Here is a 25,067-nt window from a genome sequence, read left to right on the forward strand (position 1 = left end):
AATCATCAGTTTCATGTTTCTGAAGGCACTATTTCATAGGTGTTTTTTAATTTAAGAAACTAGAGGCCCGGTACACAAGATTCATGCACTGGGGGTGGGGGGCCGGACTTGATGGTAAGTTTTCCTTAAAATAGAAATTAAGTTATTTAATATAAGCAACAATTCAACTTCTGAAATCACAAATAGAAATCACTGGTTTTTAGTCTTTCATGGAATTAATCATTTCATACAGAAACATGCACTTTTAAGCCACAGAAAACCTTGGAAGGTCTAATCCAGTTTTTCTCAACCATATTTTCAGGCTTTTTAAAAACCAATTTGCCTTCTCTTTTCATGAAATGTTAATAATACATACTGTTTACCTATCTATAACTATATCTTATTTCTATGCTTTGTACATAAAAAATATATTTTGCATTCTCAATTATTGTCACCACTGAGAATCATCACATTTTCCAGGCAAGGACATTGAAGCCCAGAAATATTACATATTTGCCTAAAGCAAAGCCAGAGGATCTTTTAGTTAAAGGAACAAACAACTCAAAAATTATTGGTGAACTGACTAAGAAACTACTGGTTACCTAGACACCAATTATATATTCAATACAACTACTATTATCTTTTTATTTTCATAAGAGGACAGGCAAGGCATGTAACCTAAATTGGTCAATTTTGTGTCCTTTTATGTAACTTTTCACAGAAGTTGAAAAAAAATGGCTAAATGGATTTTTACTATAGGAAAATAATGTTATCCCATACATCCCCAAAATGCCCTACCTCTTGTCTTTCAAACAACTTCTTCAAAATCTCTATTAACAAAAACAGCAGCAGAATTCAGAAAAAGAAGAAAGTGATGCAGGAACACATCTCCAGAATTAAAATTCAAGTTCTTAAGAAAATAATTTACTGTATTAGAGTAACTGTTTTGAAATAAAAATGCCTATATATTTTCCTTCTAATTTCTGGACATATTTTTAACTTGTAAGTTATTCTGGACTAAGTAATTAGCGTTATTAATATTCTTACCAGTTCTATCATATGACTCGTGGCATGTACGTGCAATTTCTGCCCCTAGCTCTAAATAATGACCAGCTTTGTTCCTGGAACCGTCTGCTCCAAGTGCAAACATCCCCCCAGCAAAGCAGGCCAAATGCCCCATCTTCTTTTCCAGGTGCCCATTCTTCCATTCTCCTATAAAGGTAAGGCCTCCACGGGATTTCTTAATAAGATGTTTTTCTATAGCCTACAAGAAAGAGTAAATATTCAAAATTTCAGAAGCAAAGTATTAGTGTTCAAACTTACTGCATCCTTCTGACTATAAAACCTTGTTAATATGAGACTCCATAAAGCAGTAACTCTTCCAAATTGGAAGGTTTAATTTACAATGAGTTTTGGAGTAATCAAGTTGTATATGAGCAAAGCAATACATGCCACATACTAGTTCAACTCCTGTGTATTTTTGTAAGCAACTATAGAAAATTGATTCCCTAAAAGGTAAAGATATAAAATAGGAAATAATAACCTTTGTTTAATTTAAAAACAAACAACTATAACTCTAAGTACTGATCAACGACTAAAGTCAGAATTGTATATACTTTGCAGTATATACAAATATACAACTTTTAAAAAGTGATTAAAGGGATATGTTTACACTAGATCAGAAACCAAACAACATACTAAGTGGTTAACACACTATTCTATTTCACAGCTTTTGCTTGGAAATACCATATGTAAGTGTTGCCAAGAATGAAACTTGTTCCAAATGTAAACCGCCACAACACTGTGGTGTGAGGTTATATAAATACAGAACCGTGGTGAAGAGCACAGGCCCTGGAGCCAGGCTGTTTGGTTCAGGCTCCATCACTTACTGGTCAACCTTCATCAAGTTACCTCAACTCTCAGTGCCTTGCAGTCCTCGTGTGTGAAGTGTAGTAAAGATTACATTACTTCACATATGTAAAAGGGTTAGAACAGTGCCTGGCACATAGGAAGTACTATACACTGTTTTGCCCTTATTATTTACCCAGAGGCTCACAATATACACCTTCAATGGGTCATTTGAAAGAAGAAATGTTAATGGAAATGCATGTAAAGTCAGAATTTTTTCTAGTCTCTATGGGCAATAACTAAAAATAATTAAAATAAATTTTCATAAATAAATATGCAACAGTAAATTCTTTCTTCTATAATTTCTTTAAAATGCCACAATGAAACACTTAATATTAAGACTTTTATATTAAAAAACTTAACAAACTCTACAATGAATGCATATAATAAAATGCATATAAGATGTTCATCTGTCACTATCAAATACAATGTATATTCCTTATGTTAAATAGGTAAGTGTTCTGAGCATAATTACCTCAATAGCATCATCATACATATTTCTTATGTTAAATAGGTAAGTGTTCTGAGCATAATTACCTCAATAGCATCATCATACATATTTCTCGCCTCAAGGTCTGTTTTATCTGACATCAACCATGCTTTCAGTAAGTATTCATAAAAACTGTCTCCCAGCCCGCCAACTGATGTATGATCTGTAACAAAAAGGGAAGGATGGAGGTGAAGAAAAGAGAAGACAGAAGACAATTATGTAATGTTCTTCAATTAAAATGACTATTTAAAAATTATGTTGACAGCTCTATTTCCAACATACTTCAAATTTAGTCCAGTAAGAGAATACTATAATCCCTCTCCTCTACATATACCCAATTTTCTAGATAAATCTTCTGCTGGATGTATTTCACATACTTAGTAGTCTTTTTCTTCAATCACACAATTTGCATAGTGTCACACATCCAAACATTTCCATTATTGAAAATAATTATCTTTCATATATTAATGGTTTTATCTATATAAGCTATAAGATTAAATGTAAGAGACATACTAAAATCTGATGTTAACCAAAAAGAGTTCATTTTTCTATAGAATAGTGAATGGTGAAATCTGTGCAGTAGGCAGTAAATTAAAAGAAATCTACAAAGAAAAAAAAGCCCGAGAATTCCTTTGTAATATCACCTTGCACAATACATTAAGCTGTTGAATCAATATCCTTGATTACTATTTATATAGCTATTAGTACATATTTGTTTGTCCTAGATATATTCTTATTTTTATAGATATCATATCATACATACTTTTAATCTTATCCGATTTAACAATATAATTCCCAAGGCAACCATACTCTTTTATTCCTAACTTTCTATAAACCCTGCCCCACATCCTCAAGTTTGTTTCAAAACTCATACTTTCCCTGCTTGAAAAGAAAAATATCACATATTACATTCCTATATTATTGTTTTTTCAAATTAGTGAAGAAAGAATGGACTATTTGGGTTTATGGAAACAACTGTGCATCCGTTTGGGAGAAAATGCATATTAATATTTATATCTTTAGCTCACAAAAATAAATTTGTGGTGAATTAATGATTTAAAAGTAAACAAAACTTAAGTATAACAGAAGGAAAACCAACATAGGGCACATACAATTAACAACAACAAAATGCAAATTGATAATTAACCTAAGAAAGGAAACTCAACTCCACTAATGATCAGAGAAAAGCAAATTAAAACAATGAGATTCCATTTTTGTCTATTTAATGGGCAAACATTTTAAAAGATTAATAACAATGTTGGTAAGATATGGCTCATAGTTGCTGGAACTTGAGAGGCAATTTTATAGTAGCTATCAAAATGTAACCTAGGTTTCCTAGTTCTGGAATTACCCTACACTAACATTTGCACAAATACACACCGATCTAAATGCATCACAGCACTATTTCCATTAGTAAAATAGTAAGATACCTCATATATCTAAAAATGTGGCTAAATAAATTATGTATAAACATACATACATACTCTAGCAGACCATGAAATCATTAAAGAGAATCAGGCGAATCTGTAACCTGATATTGGAGGATATTTATTATATGTTGTTGAGTAAGGGGCAAAAAAGCAAGTTTCAGAACAACATAGTTTGATACTACTAAAGAATTGCGTGTTTAAAGAATGCTATTGTACACATAGAAAAGGTGTGAAAAGATAACTGTCAACAATGATTACATCTAAAAAAAGGAGCCCTTCAATTTTTACTTTACATGCTTACATTTTATCAAAATACATGTGTCTTATGTAATTAAGTCATATTTTGTTATAGAAAGTAATAAATGGGGGAACGTGCCCTCATTCACTTCAGGCAATATGTCTGCCCGTCCTCTAATAATTCACTTGTACCTTAAACAAGCCCACGTTCCCTATAATGACTTTGAACAAATACCTGCTTTTAGCTCTACTTTTCACTCATGTAATTCAAATACTTGTACCTATTGTTTATGAACCTCTGGAGTTACAACAGTTCCCTTTTCTGCAATCCCCTTGGAGTACATTCTAGGTTATACTGTTCTCAGATCTACTCACCCACTCCCAGCCACAATGTGTTCTATGAGCTTGTTAAAATATCTTGTTCATTATGATCTCTCAACTTGCCTCCAAATCTCTTTACTCTTATGTGATTACTAGAGGCCCGGTGCACAAAATTCGTGCACGGGGGAGGGGAGGGTCCCTCAGCCCGGCCTACACCTCCTCTCACAATCCGGGACTGCTGGCTCCTAATTGTTCCCCTGCCTGCCTGATCGCCCCTAACCACTCACCTGCCTGCCTCATTGCCCCTAACTGCCTCTGCCTGCCTGATGCCCCTAACTGCTCACCTGCCTGCCTGATCGCCCCTAACTGCTCACCTGCCTGCCTGATCGCCCCTAACCACTTGCCTGCCTGCCTGATCGCCCCTAACCACTCACCTGCCTGCCTCATTGCCCCTAACTGCCTCTGCCTGCCTGATGCCCCTAACTGCTCACCTGCCTGCCTGATCGCCCCTAACTGCTCACCTGCCTGCCTGATCGCCCCTAACCACTTGCCTGCCTGCCTGATCACCCCTAACCACTTCTGCCTCAGCTCCCACCACCACAGCTTCATCCAGAAGGACATCCGGAAGATCTTTCGGCTGTTTAGTCTAATTAGCATATTACGCTTTTATTATTATAGATTCCTTTCTACATTTCTGTACTTTCATTTCATTGCAGTCTCAGGAAGGATGGTTGGTCACGGTGGTAGAGTTATAGCTCAATCTTCTACCATGAAGCAGAAGTCCTAATAAACCTTTCATAAGTTTACTTCCTTTTGGAAATCTCTGCAATTAGCTAATGTTATATATATTGAGTTTCTCATTCCTTTGTCTCCTAATTTGTTCCCATTGTTCAATCATGAATAAAAACCAAAGCATGTGGGAGCCTAGGGAATCTTAATTTACTCTAGTACTTCTTGCTGGTGTTGGACTTTTAAGCTTGTAACCACTGTGTTATTCAAGATGATTTTAGGTGGTACATAAAAAATCTTTTAAAAATTGTAATAGTTTTATTAATTAACTTTATCAAGATGATCTTTCAACTGACTCTGATTTTGAAAGAAGCTCTACTGTGGATAAAACGCTATTACACAGCACCACATGTACAGAGAAATCATTCATGAAAGGGAGATTCAATTGATGCAGCAAACTTCATTGTTAACTTATTTTAAGAAATTGCCACAGGCACCCCAACTTTCAGCAACCACCACTCTGATCAGTCAGCAGCCATCAATAAGAGGCCATTGTGGAGGATGTATTGATCCGGGATGATATTAACTGTGGGAGAGAACTGAAGGCCCAATTAACTGAAGGGAAAAAGAAATGAAGGCCAGACCCTCAAAGGAGTTTGAATTTTGGCATGTTGAGTTTGAGATGCCAGTTGGATATCTAAATGAATATGATAAACAGGCAATCAGATATGCAGAAATCCAGAGAGAGCACTAAGTTAGGGGTATACATTAGGGAGTCATCAATACAAAAAATGGATTTGAGCCATGGGAGTTTACCCAGAGAGAATGGAGTGATTAAAGGATATAAATGGTACTTTGGAGTATAACACTTAGAGAAGAGTCATCAAAATAACATACAGGGTTTTGTAAAACTTTGTGCTCTGGCTGTATTGTAGATCTATGGAAAGAACAAATGAGCAGGAAAGTAAACAAGATTAAAAATATAACAGAATTAAAGGAGGTGAAATAGTGGGAGAAAACAGGGAAAAGCAAACATCATGTTTGCTTAGGAGAAATGTTTTTTGGATCTGTGAATTACTGCCAGGGTTTACGGTTTAGCTGTATGTTACTCAGGTTATAGGATGTAGTCACAGTCCTGCTCACAGGATCTCTCCAACTCTTCTAAGCTATCGCTCCAGTGGAAGATCATCCTATATAATAAAAGCCTAATATGCAAATTGACCAAACAGCAGAACGACCAGTAGAACGACCAGTTGCTATGATGCACACTGACCACCAGGGGGAAGACACTCAACGCAGGAGCTGCCCCCAGCCCACAGGCCCCAGGCCAACCAACGCAGGTGCCAGCGGGGGCCTCTCCCGATCACCCTGCCAGTCACCCCTCAGAGGGAGGCGACCGGAGGCAGCAGCGGAGAGCAGGGACAGCGAGCAGGCAGCGCCAGGCCTAGGGTCCGTACCCATACACACGAATTCCATGCATCGGGCCTCTAGTGTGCTTAATGAATGAACACACAGCAGAAGCCTGAGATCCACGATAACTATTCATCAGCCAGTAGTCGGACTTCTTACTTAAACCACTGAGCCACGCCTGCCAGGTGTTGGATTCAATGAAAAGTGACTCTCCGAGATCCTCTTGATATTCAAAAATTGATAACACATTATAAAACGCAACTAAATATCAATGATTCACATAATCTGTGTCAGCATGTCATGAAGTTAATGGCAGGTTTTTAACAGAAACTATTTACTGGAGTGTTTTATAGAAAATTCTAAATTAAAAACTAATATTTGTATCATGTGTTTAAAGTTTATGAAGCATTTTCAGATATATTATCTTAAAAATATGATCCAAATGGCCATTCTATTAAATAAGTACAATTAGAACAGATGACAAAACAAAGGCACAGAAAAGTTAAACAACATTTAAATTATTAAGTGGGAAATCCAGAATTAGTCTTCTAACTTCAAATATTTTACCCATTCTTGTTTTTCCCACAGTTTTTAATTTATTAGTATAAAATTTAATAAGTTAGTATGACCAATTTCCTATATTTTCTTCACTTCAATCATTGAATCAAATGGCATAGGCTAAGCATTTTATTTAGGAAACTAGCAAAAAAAAAAAAAAAACAAGTAAAAAAAGAAAAAATACTAATGATGTGCCTTTAAATCTAGGTTTCTTACTATACTCTTTTATATCTGTTGCCAAGAACTTTTCCTGAAGGTAATTACCAGTAATTATTCTCTGTGATTGCTATGTGCATGTCACAAACATTATCATTATTCTAATTACAATATAGTTAGCCAAAGCTGAATTGTTAAATTTCAGTTCAATTCTCTGTTTTGCAGACTATTTATAGATATGACAGATGTATACTGCTCAAAGATAATAATGAAATTTGATGTACTTTTCAGAAGCTGATATAAAATATATGAAACATTAAAAGGAACAAATTGGACAATTTAGTAAGGGCTGCAGCTGCTAAAGGATATAAGAGCAACTCCCCTAGGATTTTAAAGACCCCTTGCCAATAACAATTGAATAGCTTTTTATAACATCCTCAAAATTAATACTGCTGAGAGTCAGTGTATTCTGAAGAAGCAATTTCAATTTATTTGGGGGGGATGAAAGGATTATTTTTATTGTAATTCTTTATTGTGATGAAATAAATATATCAAGAAAGTTGATATTTTAATCATTTTACAAGTGGAAAAACTGAAACTACAAGAGATTAGAAACCTGCCAAAGGTAACAGCATTAGTAAATCACAGGCTTAGACACTAACTGGGGGCTCCTCGTTCTACATGTAGTATACTTACCACTACATCAAGCAAAAGTTTCCACACAAATAATCTTTTAACAAAGCATCAGCTGTACTAGAAATACTTACATTGACCCCAGCGACCTGTTCTTGGGTTCAAATAATTTGGATAAAGACCATTTGGACGATCCATTTTCTGAAGTAGCTTCCGAATGTGCATGACCTAAAGAATGCAATTAACAAAAATAAATGGCTTTATATTTATCTAAGCTTTGTGTTTTTTCCTCACTCAGAACCTTCACCACCTTCCCTACCATGTTTTTGTGTGTAGCGGTCAAGTAAAGCTACTATTTTTAAAGTGCCTCATTTTTATCATGACATATGATCATTATGTAAAATCAAGCAACAGTAAAAATACAAAGCAGCCTAGTAGTCATTAAAACTTCTCAAATAACAGTAAATATTTTAAATATGTTCTTAAAAAAACACATCTCTTTAGGTAATTTAAAAAGAAAAAGAAGGCCAGAACTCTAATAAACATATTTCTAGAAAGGCAATCATTCTCTAAGCACCAGTCAAGTCTTTTTGTAAATGTTGAAGGACTTTTTTTTTTTTAATATGGAACTCTTCACGAATTTGCATGTCATCCTTGTGCAGGGGCCATGCTAATCTTCTCTGTATCATTCCAATGTTAGCATATGTGCTGCCAAAGCGACTCTTTTATAACGAAAGAAAGAGAGCTAACCTTTTTATAGTAAACCGGATCCCCTGTCAAGTAGCTGAGGTGGACAAACTCCATATGCAGTGTCCCAAATTCAGCAAGAATGCTGCTACCCGCAGATGCCCAGCCCCAGTTCCGCCCGACTCCACTAAGTGAAAGCAAAGAGAAAAGGAGAATTGGAAAAAGACCAAAATGTTTTTTTAATGAATACATCAACTTTAAATAAATATCTCAGAAATTATATTTATAATACTGAATGTGAACTATAATTGAAAAATAAACATTTAAAAATTATTATATCTAACATAATAGCTTATTTATGTCTAAAATTTTGTTTTTTATTAAAATATTTTTTGGCCCTAGCTGGTTTGGCTCAGTGGATAGAGCGTCGGCGTGCAGACTGAAGGGTCACAGGTTCGATTCCAGTCAAGGGCACATGCCCAGGTTGTGTGCTCGATCCCCAGTAGGGGGCATGCAGGAGACAGGCAACCAATGATTCTCTCTCATCATTGATGTTTCTCTCTCTCTCTACCTCTCCCTTCCTCTCTGAAATCGATAAAAATATATATTAAGAAAAGTTTTAATAGGTACTACATCCACATTTTTAAAAATTAAAACAACATAGAAAAGTATATAGTAAACATATTTCACCCCAGAAATCTCATCTCTCTTCACACCACTAAGTCCCATAAATATCACTTTCATTAACTTATATGTTGGTACAGAATTTTTAATGCATATATAAGCAATCCAAATATATATTCTTATTTTCTTCCTTTTTTAAACAAAACACAGCAAAGTATACTTACTGCTCTGTACCTTGTATTTTAACTCTTAAGATGTAGCTCAGTGGTCTTCACATATTAGCTCATTAACAACTTGCTTTTCAAAGCTGCACAAAATTCCATGATAGTAATGACTTGCAATTGGAATGCCCCACCCCAGAGGCCTATGAAAATGTGTGAGAGCATTCATTCTGAGTTGTCTCAAACCTTGAAGGTGCAACTTGCATTTATTGTGCTGGCGCCAAAGATGTAACATCTGTAATGGCCAGGACAGTATCACACAACAAAGAACTGTCCAGCCCCAAATGTTAACAGTGCCTGTGTGAAAGCTACTACACTTTGTGAACAGATATAATTTAATCAATACACTATTGGTAGTCTGTCAGCATATTTCTAATATTTTGCTATTATGAAAACTTTTACAGTGAATAATCTTATGTACATTTTTGTGCAGATGTATTGCTAGGATATCTTCCTGTCTTTTTTTTTCTTAGCCTGCCTTATAATTTTTATTGGAAGCCAGACAATATAAATGAAGAAATGTCGAGGCATTAGGCATTGTCTTCTTTCTAAGAAGGCTAAGTTTCTTTTGAAACACAGGTTGAGTAGAGGCAGATTACCTAGGTTTTCGGCTTTGTTAAGGGTAGTCTATTTCCGTTTTACCTCTACTCCTAAGGAGTGGCCCTCTGAGACTCAGCTGAAAGCCTGGGGTGTTTATCAAGAGACCTCCACCTTGCACCCTCAAACGCTAACCTCTGTCTCCCCAGTACCATGTCACTTAAATTTTCTCCTTTGCCCACTAGCCTACAGATGCTGTTTTCTTGCTGGATTTCCTTTTATTTTTATTTTATTTTATTAATTTCTTTATTGATTAAGGTATCACATATTTGTCCTCATCCCCCCATTCCCATCCCAAACCCCTCCCCACACATGCCCCCACCCCGCTGTTGTCCGCGACCACTGGTTAGGCTATTATGCATGCATACAAGTCCTTTGGTTGACCTCTCCCCCTTACCCCCCACCCTCCCCTACCTTCCCTCTAGGGTTTGACAGTCTCATCAATGCTTCCCTGTCTCCGGGTCTGTTTTTGTTCATCAGTTTATGTTGTTCATTATTTCCCCTAGATGAGTGAGATCATGTGATACTAGAAATACACTTATAAGAACCGAAAATGAGACAAGCAATAATGGTTATGCTGAGAGGCAAATGAATCAGTCTGTAGTGAGTTTTTTTCTGGGCCAACAGTTCTTTTGAGTCCCAATTTCAATGTCAAACAGTTCCTTATGTGTACATGTCAGCGATGATATTTCAGTTCTGGATGGTGGACAAATGGTGGTAATGCAGGTCCGACCCTCTCTGGTTTGGTCCTGGGCAACCTGCCGCGACGCATAGCTGCTGACTGCTAGTATGGCGAGGCGTTGTCAGCGTCTTCCATCTGCAATTCCTTCCTGTCTTGAGACTTTGTGCCTCATGTCTCAGTCATTTTGGCAGCTCCAGGACCTGATCACCAGGCCTCCGCTGCCCCATGTTAGGCTTGGCCTCTCTTGCTCTGTACTGTGACTTGGAAAATGCCCTCGGGGGGAAAAGCCAATGTTTATATGGAGATGACCTTCTCTTAGGAAGTCCCACCTGAGTTAGTTGCCCTAGAATGCCTCCAAACCATTTGGTTAAGTGTTTATGATTGTTTCTGGTGGTAGGGTTAGTCTGATATAAGCTATTCCATGTTTGGAACTGGAAGTCTAGATTAATTATTCAAGTAGCAGAGTTATTCTTACTAGACCTCTAAACCATTCTCCTGGGTCTCCTCTACTTTGGGGACAAAGTAAGAATATAAGTCTTTCTCTCATTTTATACCCACTTGTATAGTGCCAATTCAATATGCCATATTTTATTCATCTGTGTTGAGAAAACATTAAAATAGTTATCAAGCCCAAAAGGTCACCGGTTTGATTCCTGGTCAGGGCACATGCCCAGGTTGTGGGCCTGATCCCGAGTAGAGAGCATGCAGAAGGCAGCCAATCAATGATATTTCTCTCTCATCAATATTCTATCTCTCTATCCCTTTCCCTCTCTCTCTCTCTCTCGGAAAAGAAAAAGTTAACAATACATGATCACTATCTCATTAACGTTCTTTAATTTTTTGGTGCAGTTTTTACACTACCTTTGAAAAGAATATGGTACCGGTAACAGATTTTTGTGTGTGCTAGAAGTGAGAATCAAGGAAGACATGGGATACATATTAGTAACTACATAGGACAGTCATTCATTCCCAAATAGTAGGTGCCTACTTTTCTCCAGGAGATATGATAGTGAACCTGACATATAACATTCCTGCTCCCATAACAAATAAGACCATTTTATCTATCTATCTATCTATCTATCTAACTACTTACTTATTTATTTTTTTTTGGGGGGGGGGGGTTGTTGTTGTTGTTATTAATTCTTACCTGAGGATATTTTTCCATTGATTTTTAGGGAGAGTGGAAGGGAGAGGGAAAGACAGAGAGAAACATCGATGTGAGAGAAACACATCAATTGGTTGTCTCCTGCACATGCCCCACCAGGGCCCAAGCCAGGGAGGAGCCTGCAAACAAGGTACATGCCCTTGATTGGAATCGAACCCGGGATCCTTTGGTCCAAAGGCCAATGCTCTACTGAGCCAAACTGGCTAGGCAATGAGACCAATTTAAATAGTGGTATTCGTTATGGAGAAAATTAAACAGAAACACAGAACATTGGGCGCTGTGACGGTGAGTGAGCAGGCAGGCTCTTTATGTATAACGTTCAGAGGAAGTGCTTCTGAAGAGACACAATCTGACTGAGAACTGAATGATGTGAGAAGGAGCAAGTGATGACTAGATCTGATAGAAGGTATTTCCCATCAGAGAAACAGCAAATGCATAATTAAATAAAAACTCTAATAAATCAATTAAAACAGAATTCTACAACAAGAATACCCACATACAAATAGAATTTACCTTTTCAGATTCACCATTGCCCAGGGAATCCCAGTAGGTGTGTTAAAGGCAGGAAGGAGTTTCTCAGCCAATTGGACTGCTTTAATCTTGAATATCTGAGATTAAAAACATGAATATTCATAAATTATAGTAATCCATAAATTGCAGCCATCACCATATGCTGGTCTCTCATACAATGCATACCGAAATGTACTGGATATATGCAAGTACAGGGTGAAAAGGGACATCTCCGTGGTAACATGTAGCATATACAACAACCAGGGAAAATGTAAATTGGATACTGAGGAAAGCTACCCAATGTGCAATGGGCTGAAATTACAATTAATTGAAAGGTAAGGATATGGTTTTGGTGTTGATAGTATCTTTATTTTCAGCTGGCAGAGATCTAAGAGAAAGCATTAGGCTATGAAATGTTTATCCATGGTATACAAGCTTAGTATAAATATCTAAACAAAAGGAAAAGACACAAACCTATTTGGATAAATACCCTTGAAGTACTGTAAGTACATTTATGTCTCAACATTTTCCATCAAAGTTTAGTCAGTTTATTAAAGGAAAAGAAAACATTTGAGTTCACACTCCAAGTTTAATTTGAGATTTATAAATGCTTCATCCCTTGTTCCCAACTGCTGCTATTTTTGGTACCTGAAACAATCAATTACCTAAGTATCAGTGTTTCTGAACTTTTAAAATTGTGTACTATTACCAAGATATACATGGTAAGATTCAAATATCCTTAGCGTATCAAAATAGATAGGTTTGTGTACACTACTTTGGAACTACTGACTTACAGGCTCCAAACTGAGATTGGGTCATCATACCTCATTAGGAAAAGTGGCACGTTCTCCTCTATGCCTCAAGTCTATCCTCTCAAATTGATGAGTTATTTACAGCATTCTAACTGACTGGATGTATGGAAAACACACACACACACACACAGCAAGCACATTTTTCCTAGTTAAAATATATCAAACTTATGTTTATACTTGCACAGTATTCTATAGTAAGAGATGTATTAATTTATTCAACCATTCCCCCCTCGTGGGCTTTTCAAATACTGGCTACTACAAACACACTACTGCAATGAAATATCCTTCTGAGTATACCTTATGTATCCACATTGTTACTTTTAGGGAATATAGTTCTAATAGATAACTGGCTCAAAGAGAATTTAATTTTTTTTGTTTTAATCCTCACCCAAGGATATTTTTCCATTGATATGTAGAGAAAGTGGAAGAGAGAGGGAAAGACAGAAATACTGATGTGAGAGAAACACATCTCTTGCACAAGTCCCAACCAGGGCTCAGGCCGGGGAGGAGCCTGCAACCAAGGTATGTGCCTTTGACCAGGAATCGAACCCAGGACCCTTCAGAATGACAGACCAATGCTCCATCCACTGAGCCAAACTGGCTAGGGAGAGAATTTTAAATTTTAAATGTTTACTTGACATTGCAAAATTATTTTTCAAATATCGTATCATGTGCATTCCCTCCAACAGCTTCTTTACATTTAAAGTGGGTGCATTTAATTGTATGTAAATTGACGTCAACAGAGATGCTTAAAATAAGTAATCTGGGACTTGAAGTTCTTTACCAGGCGGAAGTGGAAGGATAAGTGTTTACTTTAGGCAGAAAATTATGGCATAGCTCTATAAAAATACAGGGAAATAAAGCAATGTGGCCTAAATACATAGTGTCATGTATACAGAACTGGGGGCTTCTCCTCTCTTGCTCACTCCTTCCTGGATTTCACCCCTAAATTTCTAGCTCCTGTGGTAGGTAACTCCAAACCTTTCTGATTTGTCAAACCAGTAATCATAACCATAGCCATCAACTATGAATTGGTATTAGTTCTGTGACTTTAAAGATGTAGAATGAGTACAGAGTGTACATGAACTCTTACATTTAAGAGGAAAATACGTTGGAGAGTATATTTTAAAATGTTATCTGGGTCAGCAAAGCATAGTGGAATGTTTGTTCAAGTACCAGTACATCGGCAGAAAAGGAAAGTGTCGAATTTTCAATGAAAATAGCAGCAATTTTTGGAGCAAAATCAGGTTTTCAAAAAGTAAAATGAGAATTAGTGCAGTAGGACAATAATGACTAATATTTAAACCAGGAAAAAATAATACTCTACATCTTTTTTTTCTTTTAACTCAGAACTTTCCTTAAGGACTTTAGATTTTAAAAAATGATATTCCATTTGTCTTAGAAAACATCCCTGAACTTATTTAGAAATGACCTTACCCCACAGACAATACAGTACCATTTGTGTTTTGGTAAAGAAAGATTTGGGTGGTGGTGTTTCTTTTATTTTGTTTTTATTATCTGTGAAATATGTATTAAACTCCACATAACCAATTCTCTGCTCGTTCTGACAGATTTCAGATGCAGTTATCCACATAAATTATGTTATTCCCTTATTCAGGAAGGGATGCCACTTTGATAACCATTAAAAAATGAGAAGAGACAATCCTGTAAAAGGTATGCCATATATTTGAGAATAGAAGTAAACATAATAAATCATCACGGTTTTTAAACTTGTGAATATGTAATATAAACAGCCTTGTTCTAAGAAAATAAAATGATAAAGTTTCACATTTATGAGATTAATAAATCAACAGGAGAGGAATGCTTTATCAGGATGACATATGACTCTCATTTGGTTCCTTATACCAGAACACAGAATGCATGTAAAACGTTCTATAAGAGAGGCATTTTGCCATCTTATAAGTTACAGGTAATTTTCTGGCTTATATGAGACATAGGGATTTATTGTCTATCTGGTATTAAAATATTGTCATATCTAAATTATTTTTCTATGTTTTATTTCTTTTTAGCAGACCTCAGGGACTCATTGTTGGTTTCCTAAAACATATGGATTAGAGCTTTCCATGTAAAATGATCAAGGAGAAAAGTAAAATGGTCAGTAATTTCTATTGTATGAGGAAGTCTCAAAAGTAAAACATGTTCTCTTTATTTTATGAGTAGACTATATCCTAAAAAATTAATATATATCCATTTTAAAATAAATACAAGGATTCCCCACTCATTAGAAACACAGAATACTTACCACACAGGAAAGTCGAAGGAGAAGAAAAGCAAAGTAGTACCTGTTGAGTCAGGTACTATGCTAGGCACTGTCACGTAACTTAACCTCACAACTCTCAAGTGAACTCTCACATTGTCATAGATGCAGAAACTTCAATTACAGAAGGTAAATGCCTTGCCAAATATCACACGAAAGGGAGGCAGAGTAGGAATTCAACCTCTAACTCTAAATCATATGTACTTTCCTCCACAAAATGGCAGAAATAGAAATAATGGTAACATCATATGCCTTTCACCATATTAGTGTTTTCCTATGATAACAGCAACTAAATTTCAACATTCTGCTTCACCTTTCAGGTGGGGAGCCCAGTGTGAGCAGCCAAGGCTGATATTTCTCTTTCCTGTGCTGTTCATAATTAATTTTGAATCATATTGCCTTTTGGTAGGAAAATTAATCAAGTATGCCAATTACACAAATTATTTAGTACTTCTACATAATCAGATAAGCATAAAGGTAAAAAAGAAAAATGCGCTCCTTTCTCAAGGAAATTGAAAAAAGAATCTGAAATTGAAGGCACCAAAATAGTTCATTTTCTTCCTCCCTTCATTGTTTAATATGTCACTACAGAAGCTCTGAAGCCAAGAGTCTGAGCCCAGAGGTATGACTGGAGTGGGCAGCAATGTCCGGGAGCGGGATTGGAACCAACGTGAGGAAAGTAAGGCCAGCCTAGCAAAGGGAGTCAAGTCCCAGATCAGTCCATGTGAAGAAGATGCACTCAACAAGGTAGCAGCCTGGCGAGGTCAGGAAAGTGTTTTCATACAGCAAGACTCAGCCAATAGGGAAATAAATGGATGTGTGTGTGTCTCTCTCTCCCTCCCTCCCTCTCTCTAAAAATATCCTCCGGTAAGGATTTTAAAAAAAGAATAAATGTGAACTGAAGAAGTGGCTATAGAAAGATAAGTTGGCAGTATAACGGAGTTACATAATAAAGTCTGACAGTAAAATTACAAATTAAATCAATGTTATTTATCTAACATTTCTATTAAACACTGGCATCTTCAAACATATTGCTTCTAAAAGAATTGTAGTATAGGAATAGCTCACTCTTTACACAAGCATGCAACACAGATGAAATATTTAAATACAAGCATATGAAATCATAAAAATCCAGAAGGAAAATGGGAATTTTTGTTTTGTAATAACACAAACATGGGGAAGGCTTTCTAATAACATCTTGAAGCAATAAAGGTTCAAAAAATCCTAAAAATGATGACTTCAAAGTTTACCACAAAAAACTAAAGACAACACACATAAGAAGTCCATTTTTTCAACACACATAACAAAAGATGAATTTTCTTAAATTTACAAAAAGCTCACAAACTAACTGAATATATGGGTGAAGTAGTTTCTCAGAAAATGAAATAAAAATTGCTTATAGCTTCCTTCCCTTAGTTTTTCTTTCTCCCACTATCCAATCCCATTCTTTATCCCACCTGAGTGGAGGAATTTCCCACATCCACTTCTCCATCACCACAGGACTCCAATGTGCCTGTGTGTATACACCAAGACTTCCAGAAGGAGAACTTGTTGTATTTTAAGTTTAGAGCAAAAAACTGTAGTCAATTTCCAGACAGTTTTAATAATTAATTTTTGGTCTTGGGAGGATCTATATTCAATCTTTCTGATTCATTCCTTAATTATGGTCTTATTCATTCCCCCCTCCCTTTGTTTTGACCATGTAATTAATTGTAGCAGCAACCACGGGAAGAAGGATCGTTCCTGCAAAGGAGATGTGGTGTATGTAAAGTTAAGATCTGTGATGAATTTATGTTCTCAAAATGAAAAACTCACTATTCCCAAGGAACAGTCCTATTGGTACCCTCCAGGTCTTTCAGCAAACCTTAATATTAGTTTAATATTTGACAATTAAGAAAACGTTATGCTGCTGGAGAAATCTTTCATTTTATTAAGTTCCATTCACAGCCCCTTCCCCAAAACAAACAACGTGTTACTTGATTTTGCTCACCTCCTCTCCTGAAAGGTAATATGCTGCGAGTAGGCCTCCAATAAATCGAATGTTGACTTCAAACACAGACACCTCTGAATTCTGTGAAAATATATTGAAAATATTCACATATACGTAAAACTTTATAGTTTTCAATACTTTATAAGTTTCTTGCAAACATCCTGTGGAGAATGTTTTTCCACTTTCTACATCTTCATCTCTCCCCTCCCATTTGGTAATGTTATTGTAACTCCTCCACTACTGCCTCTGCTACTTCCTAACTGCCTCCTAGAACAATGGGCCATTTTCATGTCCCTTACATATTATTGTGAAATTTTCAAAGTATTTGATACTGTTGACTATTCTCTCCTTGAAAGCTTCTACTTCCTGTAATTAGCTACTTCTGGAATTAGCACTCTCTTCTGGTCCTTTTCCTTGTTCTAATCACTACAGAATAATGCCCATTTTCACTTCTATCTCTCCTCATGACTTTTAAATATTTTTCCTAATATATAATGACTTAAATGTTAAAAAAGAGGCACACACACACAAAAAAATAACGGTAGGATGATGGATTATTCAATTAACAATATTGAGAAAATGGCTCATAGGTAAGAAATCAATGTGGATAACCATTTCACAAATATACAAAAATATCACAACAAAAAAGTAGAAGAAAATGTGACTATATGTAGACATCCTTGAAAAAGAAGGTACTTTGTAAACATAAAATCAATAGTTTTGATAATAAATGATGACAGAAAGACTTGAATTTCCCCAAGATGCAAATTACTAATGAGAAAAAAATTATGAACAAAATAAATTAGGAGGAAATTTTGTACAAATATAGCAAATATTAATAACCTTATATAGAGTCTATATATTTGCTATGAATATAGGTACTGCTGAGAAAAATTCTAACATATGGAAAGAAAAGTAAAAGTGGCAGAAAGCATGACCAAAGAATTCACAAAATATACACAATTGACCAATATAAAGATAACATTTATTATTTTTTAAAATAAAAATTTAAAAGGAAATATTTATTACCTTAAAGTCCTCCAAACATTAATAGACAGAATACATACAGCATTTAATAACACAAGTGTGTTTCTCCAATACAGAATTTTCACAATACAATGTTATTTTTAATAACATAACTATCATCACACCTATCTTCAAAAGCAAAGTGCTTTATATCACTCCATATCATATAGTCCCAATATATAGCACACTGCAATACACATTCACAAATATATAGAGGAAGGGAAAGAAGGAGGAAGGCCTCTATCACCTTAATAATCTTCTAGCCAGTTTCCCTGATTTCATCCTTACCCTTTGACTTACACTCTATTTATACAGCATCCTATAGCTGAGTAAGCCTTTAAATCCTAAATCAGTTTAGGCTATTATTCTGTGGCAAATCCTTACAATGACTTCTGGCTACATTCAGAGAACACTGACTAATAAGATCCAACATAATCAGATCTCCATTTCTCTGATATCATCTCCTTCCAATATCCCTTTGACTTGCCTTTTTATTACCAAATGGGTGTACTTACTGTTCCAGAATTGCCAAACTCCTGTGTCAATCTTTACATTGTACTTTACCTGAAGGTCTTTCTGACAACACAATATAAAATAGTGAAATAATCCCTCACCACTAATATCTTTACCATCAGTTACCATCTGATTACTATATAATTCTTTATTTGTAAAATTTATACCTTCCCTCACAAGAGAGACAGAAGAGAAGTTCTAGAGGAGAATAGGGAGAGAATGGGAGATAGGCATTATTCAAAGGAGTAATGACTGAGAATCTTCCAAAATTGATGAAAACATAAATCCTCAGGCTGATAAAACACTATGAGCCCTTTAAAGAATAACAGACACATGGTAATGGGAATTACACTACAACAAAGCAAAAAGTAAAATACTAAAACAAGGGCAAAAAGACATTTTCTTTGAAAAATTACTCTTTTCAACAGCATAACAGAAACCGAAAGACAATGGAACTGTATCTTTAGAAGATGAAAAGAAAATAATCATCAACCTCTAATTCTATACTCAGCTATAATATCTATTAGGAGAGAGCCGTACTTATGTTCACACCGTTTCCCTTGGGTCTCCTCTCAGAAAAGTCACCGTAACAGTCCTTCAATAACCACCCCATGTAAAATATCACTATTACTCCAATCCTACTTACTCTTTATTGTTTTTCACAGCACATATCAACAACTGATATACTATGTATAACTTGGAATATTTGTTTATTGTGTGAAAGATGTTATAAATGCAGCCATTTCAAAATGGAGTCAGAGTTGCCATCCCAGAGGAACTACCCGGAATGTCTTACTTCTAAAACCTTTGGAATATTTTAACTGGACAAAAATAACCTTTGAACTGGGTAAAACCAACATTATATTCCAAACAGCTATTTGTAAAGCTAACAGGAAAGCAGAAATCCTGACTTCAAGGACTAAAAATTAAGGACATTTTTTAGAATTAACACTACCATGTGTATATAGCTAGAGAATAGCTCATCTTTTTAGCACCAACATAAATTCCTTCCTTTCAATCATGTAATTATTTTCCTTTCCTTTCTCATAAAACCCCTTGCCTTCCCTCCTAATTGGAACATAACTTGGGTTTCTGCCTGAATTCTTTCTTATCTCAAGTAAACACTTGTTGCCTCTCACTTTAGCTTTTTATTTTTAGGTTAACAACTGTTTTTCTCCCAAAACTAGAGTATAAACTCAAGAAAGAGATAAGACTATGTTTTGTCCATTAATTTTTTCATGAAATCTTGAACAGTGTCTTTTACAGAGGAAGTGTGGTAGGCAGTTAGATGAGCAGAGCAAGGATGATGGGCTAGGTACAGAAGTTCTCCAAGGTGGAAAGCCCCAGGTGCCTAGCAAAGGATGAGTGTAGGGTGGAACCTTGCCCCCAGGGTGACCTTTCCTCCCCTAGCATATCACTGGTCACGCAGTTTGGACCACCTAACCTTTTGTCCCTAGAGATTATATCTAGGCCTCAGTTGTGTTTCAGCGCCAGGCCCAGAAAAGCAGCAAAACCAGACAAGCGATGCCCCAGCTGATCTCAGGACCCGCTGTGTTGAAAGACTCCCTGCCCTGGCACCGACCAATCAATTAGTGGAGACCCTGACCCTGAAAGCACACACCCAGAAAGCTGATGAATATTCTACTGAGATCTTCCCCTGAGACCTCCCCTAAAATCTCTACCTTTAAGACCCTTAGGACAGAGCACCCAGCTTGCTCTCCCTCTCAAGCACACCTGAGCCTTTCCCCTCGTCTTCCTCCTCCCCTCATTTGCCAACTGGCTGCCTTATAGGCTATGCCAATAGGAGGTTTACTAAGATAACACAAGGGTAGAGGAAGGAGAAGGGACTTATTCCATCTCTAGTTTCTGACGGTGTCTTCACCCAGGCAGTGGTCTTTAGTTCCAGGTTACAGTTCCCCTGCCATACATACACAATCTCCAAACCAGCTTCATTACAGACCTTAGCAATACCAAACACTAGCTAGGTACCCCCTCCTCAGAAGTCTGAGACATAGCTCTGAGAAAGTCCTTCTAAGAGCTCCTAAGGTCCCACAAACAGAGTCCTTAACTACTAAATTTTAATTATCCTAATCTCTTCACACTGTTCTCAAAGTCACAGGAGTAGCAGCTGTTTACTGTAGTTAATACTTCTTATGATACCACAATGTCCTCTTTTTGCCTTTTCCGTTCCCCATAATTTGTTTAACAAAACTAAGCAGTAAATTCTCTAATTAAAATAAATAGCATAGTTCTGGTTCCTGATAGAGCCAAACGATAAAAACAATATGCTAGCAAATTATTTGGCATAATAAAGTCATCACATTAATGAACAGGAGTATTTGAGATTGCACCAATGTCAATTCTCCCCAAATTAATCTATACATTGAATGCAATCATCACCAAAATTTCAACAGTATTCCAGAGCTGAAAAGAAGGAGCTGAGAATTAAGGTAATTTCCTAGAAGAAGAAGATCAGCTATTAAGATTCACATATAGATATCAAGCTTCTTACAAAAATATTGTAGTGAAGACAGTTTAATAATGGTATAGGGATAAAGAAAAAAGCCAATAGAAAACAAGACTAATATAACTAATGTGACATGTATAAATAGTGGGGAAATAAATTGTACAAAGATCAACTGATAGTAGCCTATCTCACCCTACATAAAAAAATCAATTCCTTATGAATTAAAGACCTAAATGCAAAAGCAAACATTAAATATTTAGAATTGAATATAGTAATATATCTTCATGACCCTGGAGTAGTGCCTTCTTAAACAAGATAAAGAAAGTACAATCTATAAGGGCTACATAGCCAAAAGAGGGAAAAAAACCAAAACTATTATTTCTCAGCCTCTCTTTACTAAGGTTAGGTGATATGTGTAAGAGCTACTCAGTTGTATGTATACAAGCAAAAATGGGGTGATCAACTCCCCAGAAGTGTTCTTAAAGAATGCTTGCATATCTTTCTCTATCCCTTTCTCTTTTCTGCAACTGGAAGGTTTATCTACCTTATCTTGAGGAGACACCTTATACCATGACTTTGAAGCTATATACTGAAGTTGACAGAGCAACAAGACAAAGAACCCCAGGACTTTGATGCTCAAGGAGCTACCCAAATCTGCCCTGAACAGCCCATCTCTGTCCTTAATTTGACTGAAAGAGAAATGAACATTTATCATGTTTAAGCTATTTTATATTAGGTTTTCTGCCACTCATAGCCAAACCTAAACCTACCTGATAACAAAAATGGTCCTAACTAAAATATGTCTGAAATGCTAGAATAATATAAAAGAAAGTAATCCATTTTTCTAGGTTAGTATCAGGAAAGGCATGAGAAAAAAAAATATTTTTTTGGATTTAAATCACAACTGGAATAATGCAGGGTCTGCCAAAGAGAAAAACAGAGAAAGAATGACTTCTGACTACAGTCAGAGAAACAGCAGGCACAAATTCATGAAAGATGATAATGAAGACAACAAAAAAGTCCACACTTCTTTGAGATGAAGAAAGGTAATGAAAAAAATGCTACCATTTACTGAGCACGTTATGTGTACCAGATTATCTCAAATAATCCTCACAATATTGCAATGGGATAGTATTTTATGATGGTTCAGAAAGAATAAGAAACTTTCCCAAGACACACAGCTAGAATGTAGCTGTGCTGGGCTTCAAACCTGAGCAGTACCATTTAACAACGGAGCCACCCTACCAGGCATGTGCCCTGACTGGGAACCAAACTGACAACCCTTTGGTGCACAAGACAAAGCCCAACCAGCTGAGCCACACTGGCCAGAGCCCAAAGAGTTAAATCTTTTAAAAAATAGTAAAACACTTACTATTTACAGTTTATGCTTTCCTCATATTTCTAGCTTAATATGTTTTCCCCCTAACTATTTATTGCCTTAACACAGTGCCTCAAATGGTGAGGGCAAAAAAAGTACAAGGAAGATGGTGAGAGTGTGTATTTCATGCAAAACTTAAATAACAACTGATAATCCCAAAAGAAAAAAAGGGGACTTGGGATTTCCTTAAACTGCTAGTAAAGTGCTCAAAACTATTAGGGTTTGACACTGTGTCTTTTCAGTCAATCAAAGAAATTATCAATTGTATACTCACCACACTGAAATCAAGACTGTCTTCAATCCATTTTTGCCCATCTCGGAATTCATCGTGGAGTCCCATGATATAAAGGGTATCCAAAGCATCTACTATGGTAGCACCCATTTGTGAACTTCCTATATTTGGAGAGAAAAAACTGTCATTAAAAAGATGGCCTTCCCATAAGGCCTATTGTAATATTTTATACTAGATGCCCGATGCACGAAAATTCGTCCAAGAATAGGCCTTCCTTCCCCCAGCTGCTGGCACTGGTTTCCTTCCAGCACCCGGGACCCAGGCTTCCCTTCTCCGGCCACTGGCAGGCATCCGGGACCCAGAGTGGCTTCCCTCGGGCCACCCGCAGGCACCCAGGACCTGGGCTGGCTTCCCTCCAGCTCCAGCTTCATCAGGAAGGACGTCCAGAAGGATGTCCAGAAGACGTCTGGTCTAATTAGCATATTACCCTTTTATTATTATAGATATAAAAAGCCAATAAAAGTAGGAATATTAGGACCCAAAAGAATATCCAACATGTTTCACTTTTCTCTAAGAATAGATAATATACATTGTTTAATATATCTTCCTAAAGATGGCACATTGACAACTATTGAGATTTTTAAAAAACCAAAATTATAATTATCCTTACTTTTCTTCTTGGTCATAATATGAGAGCTATCTGTTTAACTAAATTAGGTTAAATAAAAAAGAGGATTAATTTAAGAAATGGGGAGGTTGATTCAAGGTAACAAGCTAAGTCATAAGACTGTTAGGGATGGGAGAGAGAAATCAAACAGTGGGGACTTGCTATAGTTCTAAGAAATATTAATCATGCTCTGTTAACCATGATTAAAGAAAGCACATTCTAACCTGTCTGGGAGTTGTAGGTCCCCAGACCTGGGAGTTAACCTCGAAATGGGGTCTATTCTCCTTATCCAAGAACTGCCTATCATCATGAAAAGGTGAGCAACCTTCTTGGGAAGCAATGGAATCCCGGAGGCATCCCTCCCCCTCCCCACTGCCTGTAATCTGTAACCATTTTACCCATTTTTATTCCATTTGCATACCCACTTATTCCTTTTGCCTACTTCCACACATAATCTTTGTCCTTCTTCCCAATACAAGTAGCAGGCTTATGGGGGGAGGAGGGAGCAGATTTCTGTGGATGACCTGCTGCTCTCCCATGCTGCCAGCAATATTAGGAAATAAATATTGGAAAATAAAAACGCTCATATACTATTCAACTCTATCTCTGCTTAATTGGCTTAAGTAGTGACAGGCAGGCCAGACCTATTTGCTGTCCTTTTTCAAGACAACCATGCTCTCCTGGTACAAATTCATAGAAAAGGCAAAATATCTATTTAAAAATAATAATACAAGTACAACAAGGCTAGATAATCATGGACCAGAAATTGCAATAATCCTTAACAATCAAAAAGCAGGTTGATCATACTGAAAAAGGAAGCCATAAATCAAATGTGAGTAGAGAAAATCAAAATAATAAGATTTACCCATCTTCAAGAAAGAGATAATCCTAATCTTAAAGGAAATGTTTCCACGAGGGAGGAACTAATTCAAAAAAGCTAGCTGAGCCTGGCTGGCATGGCTCAGTGGTTGAGCATCGACCTATGGGCCAGGTCACGGTTGGATTCCCAGTCAGAGCACATGCCCAGGTTGCAGGCCCTATCCCCAGTAGGGGGCATGCAGGAGGCAGCCAATCCATGATTCCCTTTCATCATTGATGTTTCCATCTCTCTCTCTCCCTTCCTCTCCGAAATAAACAAAAATACATTTTTTTAAATAGCTAATACCAAAACTAGATACTAAAAACACATGACAATCTTACTAATGAATATAACCACAAGATTCCTGAATAAAATATTAGCAAATAAACATAGTAGCACAGAAAAAGAATAAATGAAAGGGAGCAATTGGGTCCTCCCCAACCCCAGGAATGCAATTATTATTTCTATCTTCTGAGAAGAAAAACCATCCACACAGCTTACTATCTAC

The 25,067-nt window shown here is 36.5% G+C and overlaps 1 protein-coding gene across 2 annotated transcripts in view; it reads right to left on the reverse strand.

Moving 5' to 3' along the window:
* MAN1A2 (mannosidase alpha class 1A member 2) overlaps positions 1-25,067 on the reverse strand; it is a 61,478-nt gene that overhangs the window by 15,688 nt on the left and 20,723 nt on the right. For both annotated transcript variants that reach the window (XM_080649148.1, XM_080649149.1), the window contains exons 4-10: positions 23,076-23,194; positions 17,418-17,498; positions 12,341-12,435; positions 8,602-8,725; positions 7,986-8,079; positions 2,425-2,540; positions 1,027-1,243 (exon numbers count right to left, since the gene is read on the reverse strand). In XM_080649148.1, the coding sequence (XP_080505274.1) occupies positions 1,027-1,243; positions 2,425-2,540; positions 7,986-8,079; positions 8,602-8,725; positions 12,341-12,435; positions 17,418-17,498; positions 23,076-23,194 (846 nt within the window). The remainder of the gene's footprint in view (positions 1-1,026; positions 1,244-2,424; positions 2,541-7,985; positions 8,080-8,601; positions 8,726-12,340; positions 12,436-17,417; positions 17,499-23,075; positions 23,195-25,067) is intronic.

Source organism: Plecotus auritus, assembly GCF_963455305.1.
Source record: "Plecotus auritus genome assembly, chromosome: 12".
In the NCBI taxonomy this organism is placed as follows: domain Eukaryota; kingdom Metazoa; phylum Chordata; class Mammalia; order Chiroptera; family Vespertilionidae; genus Plecotus; species Plecotus auritus.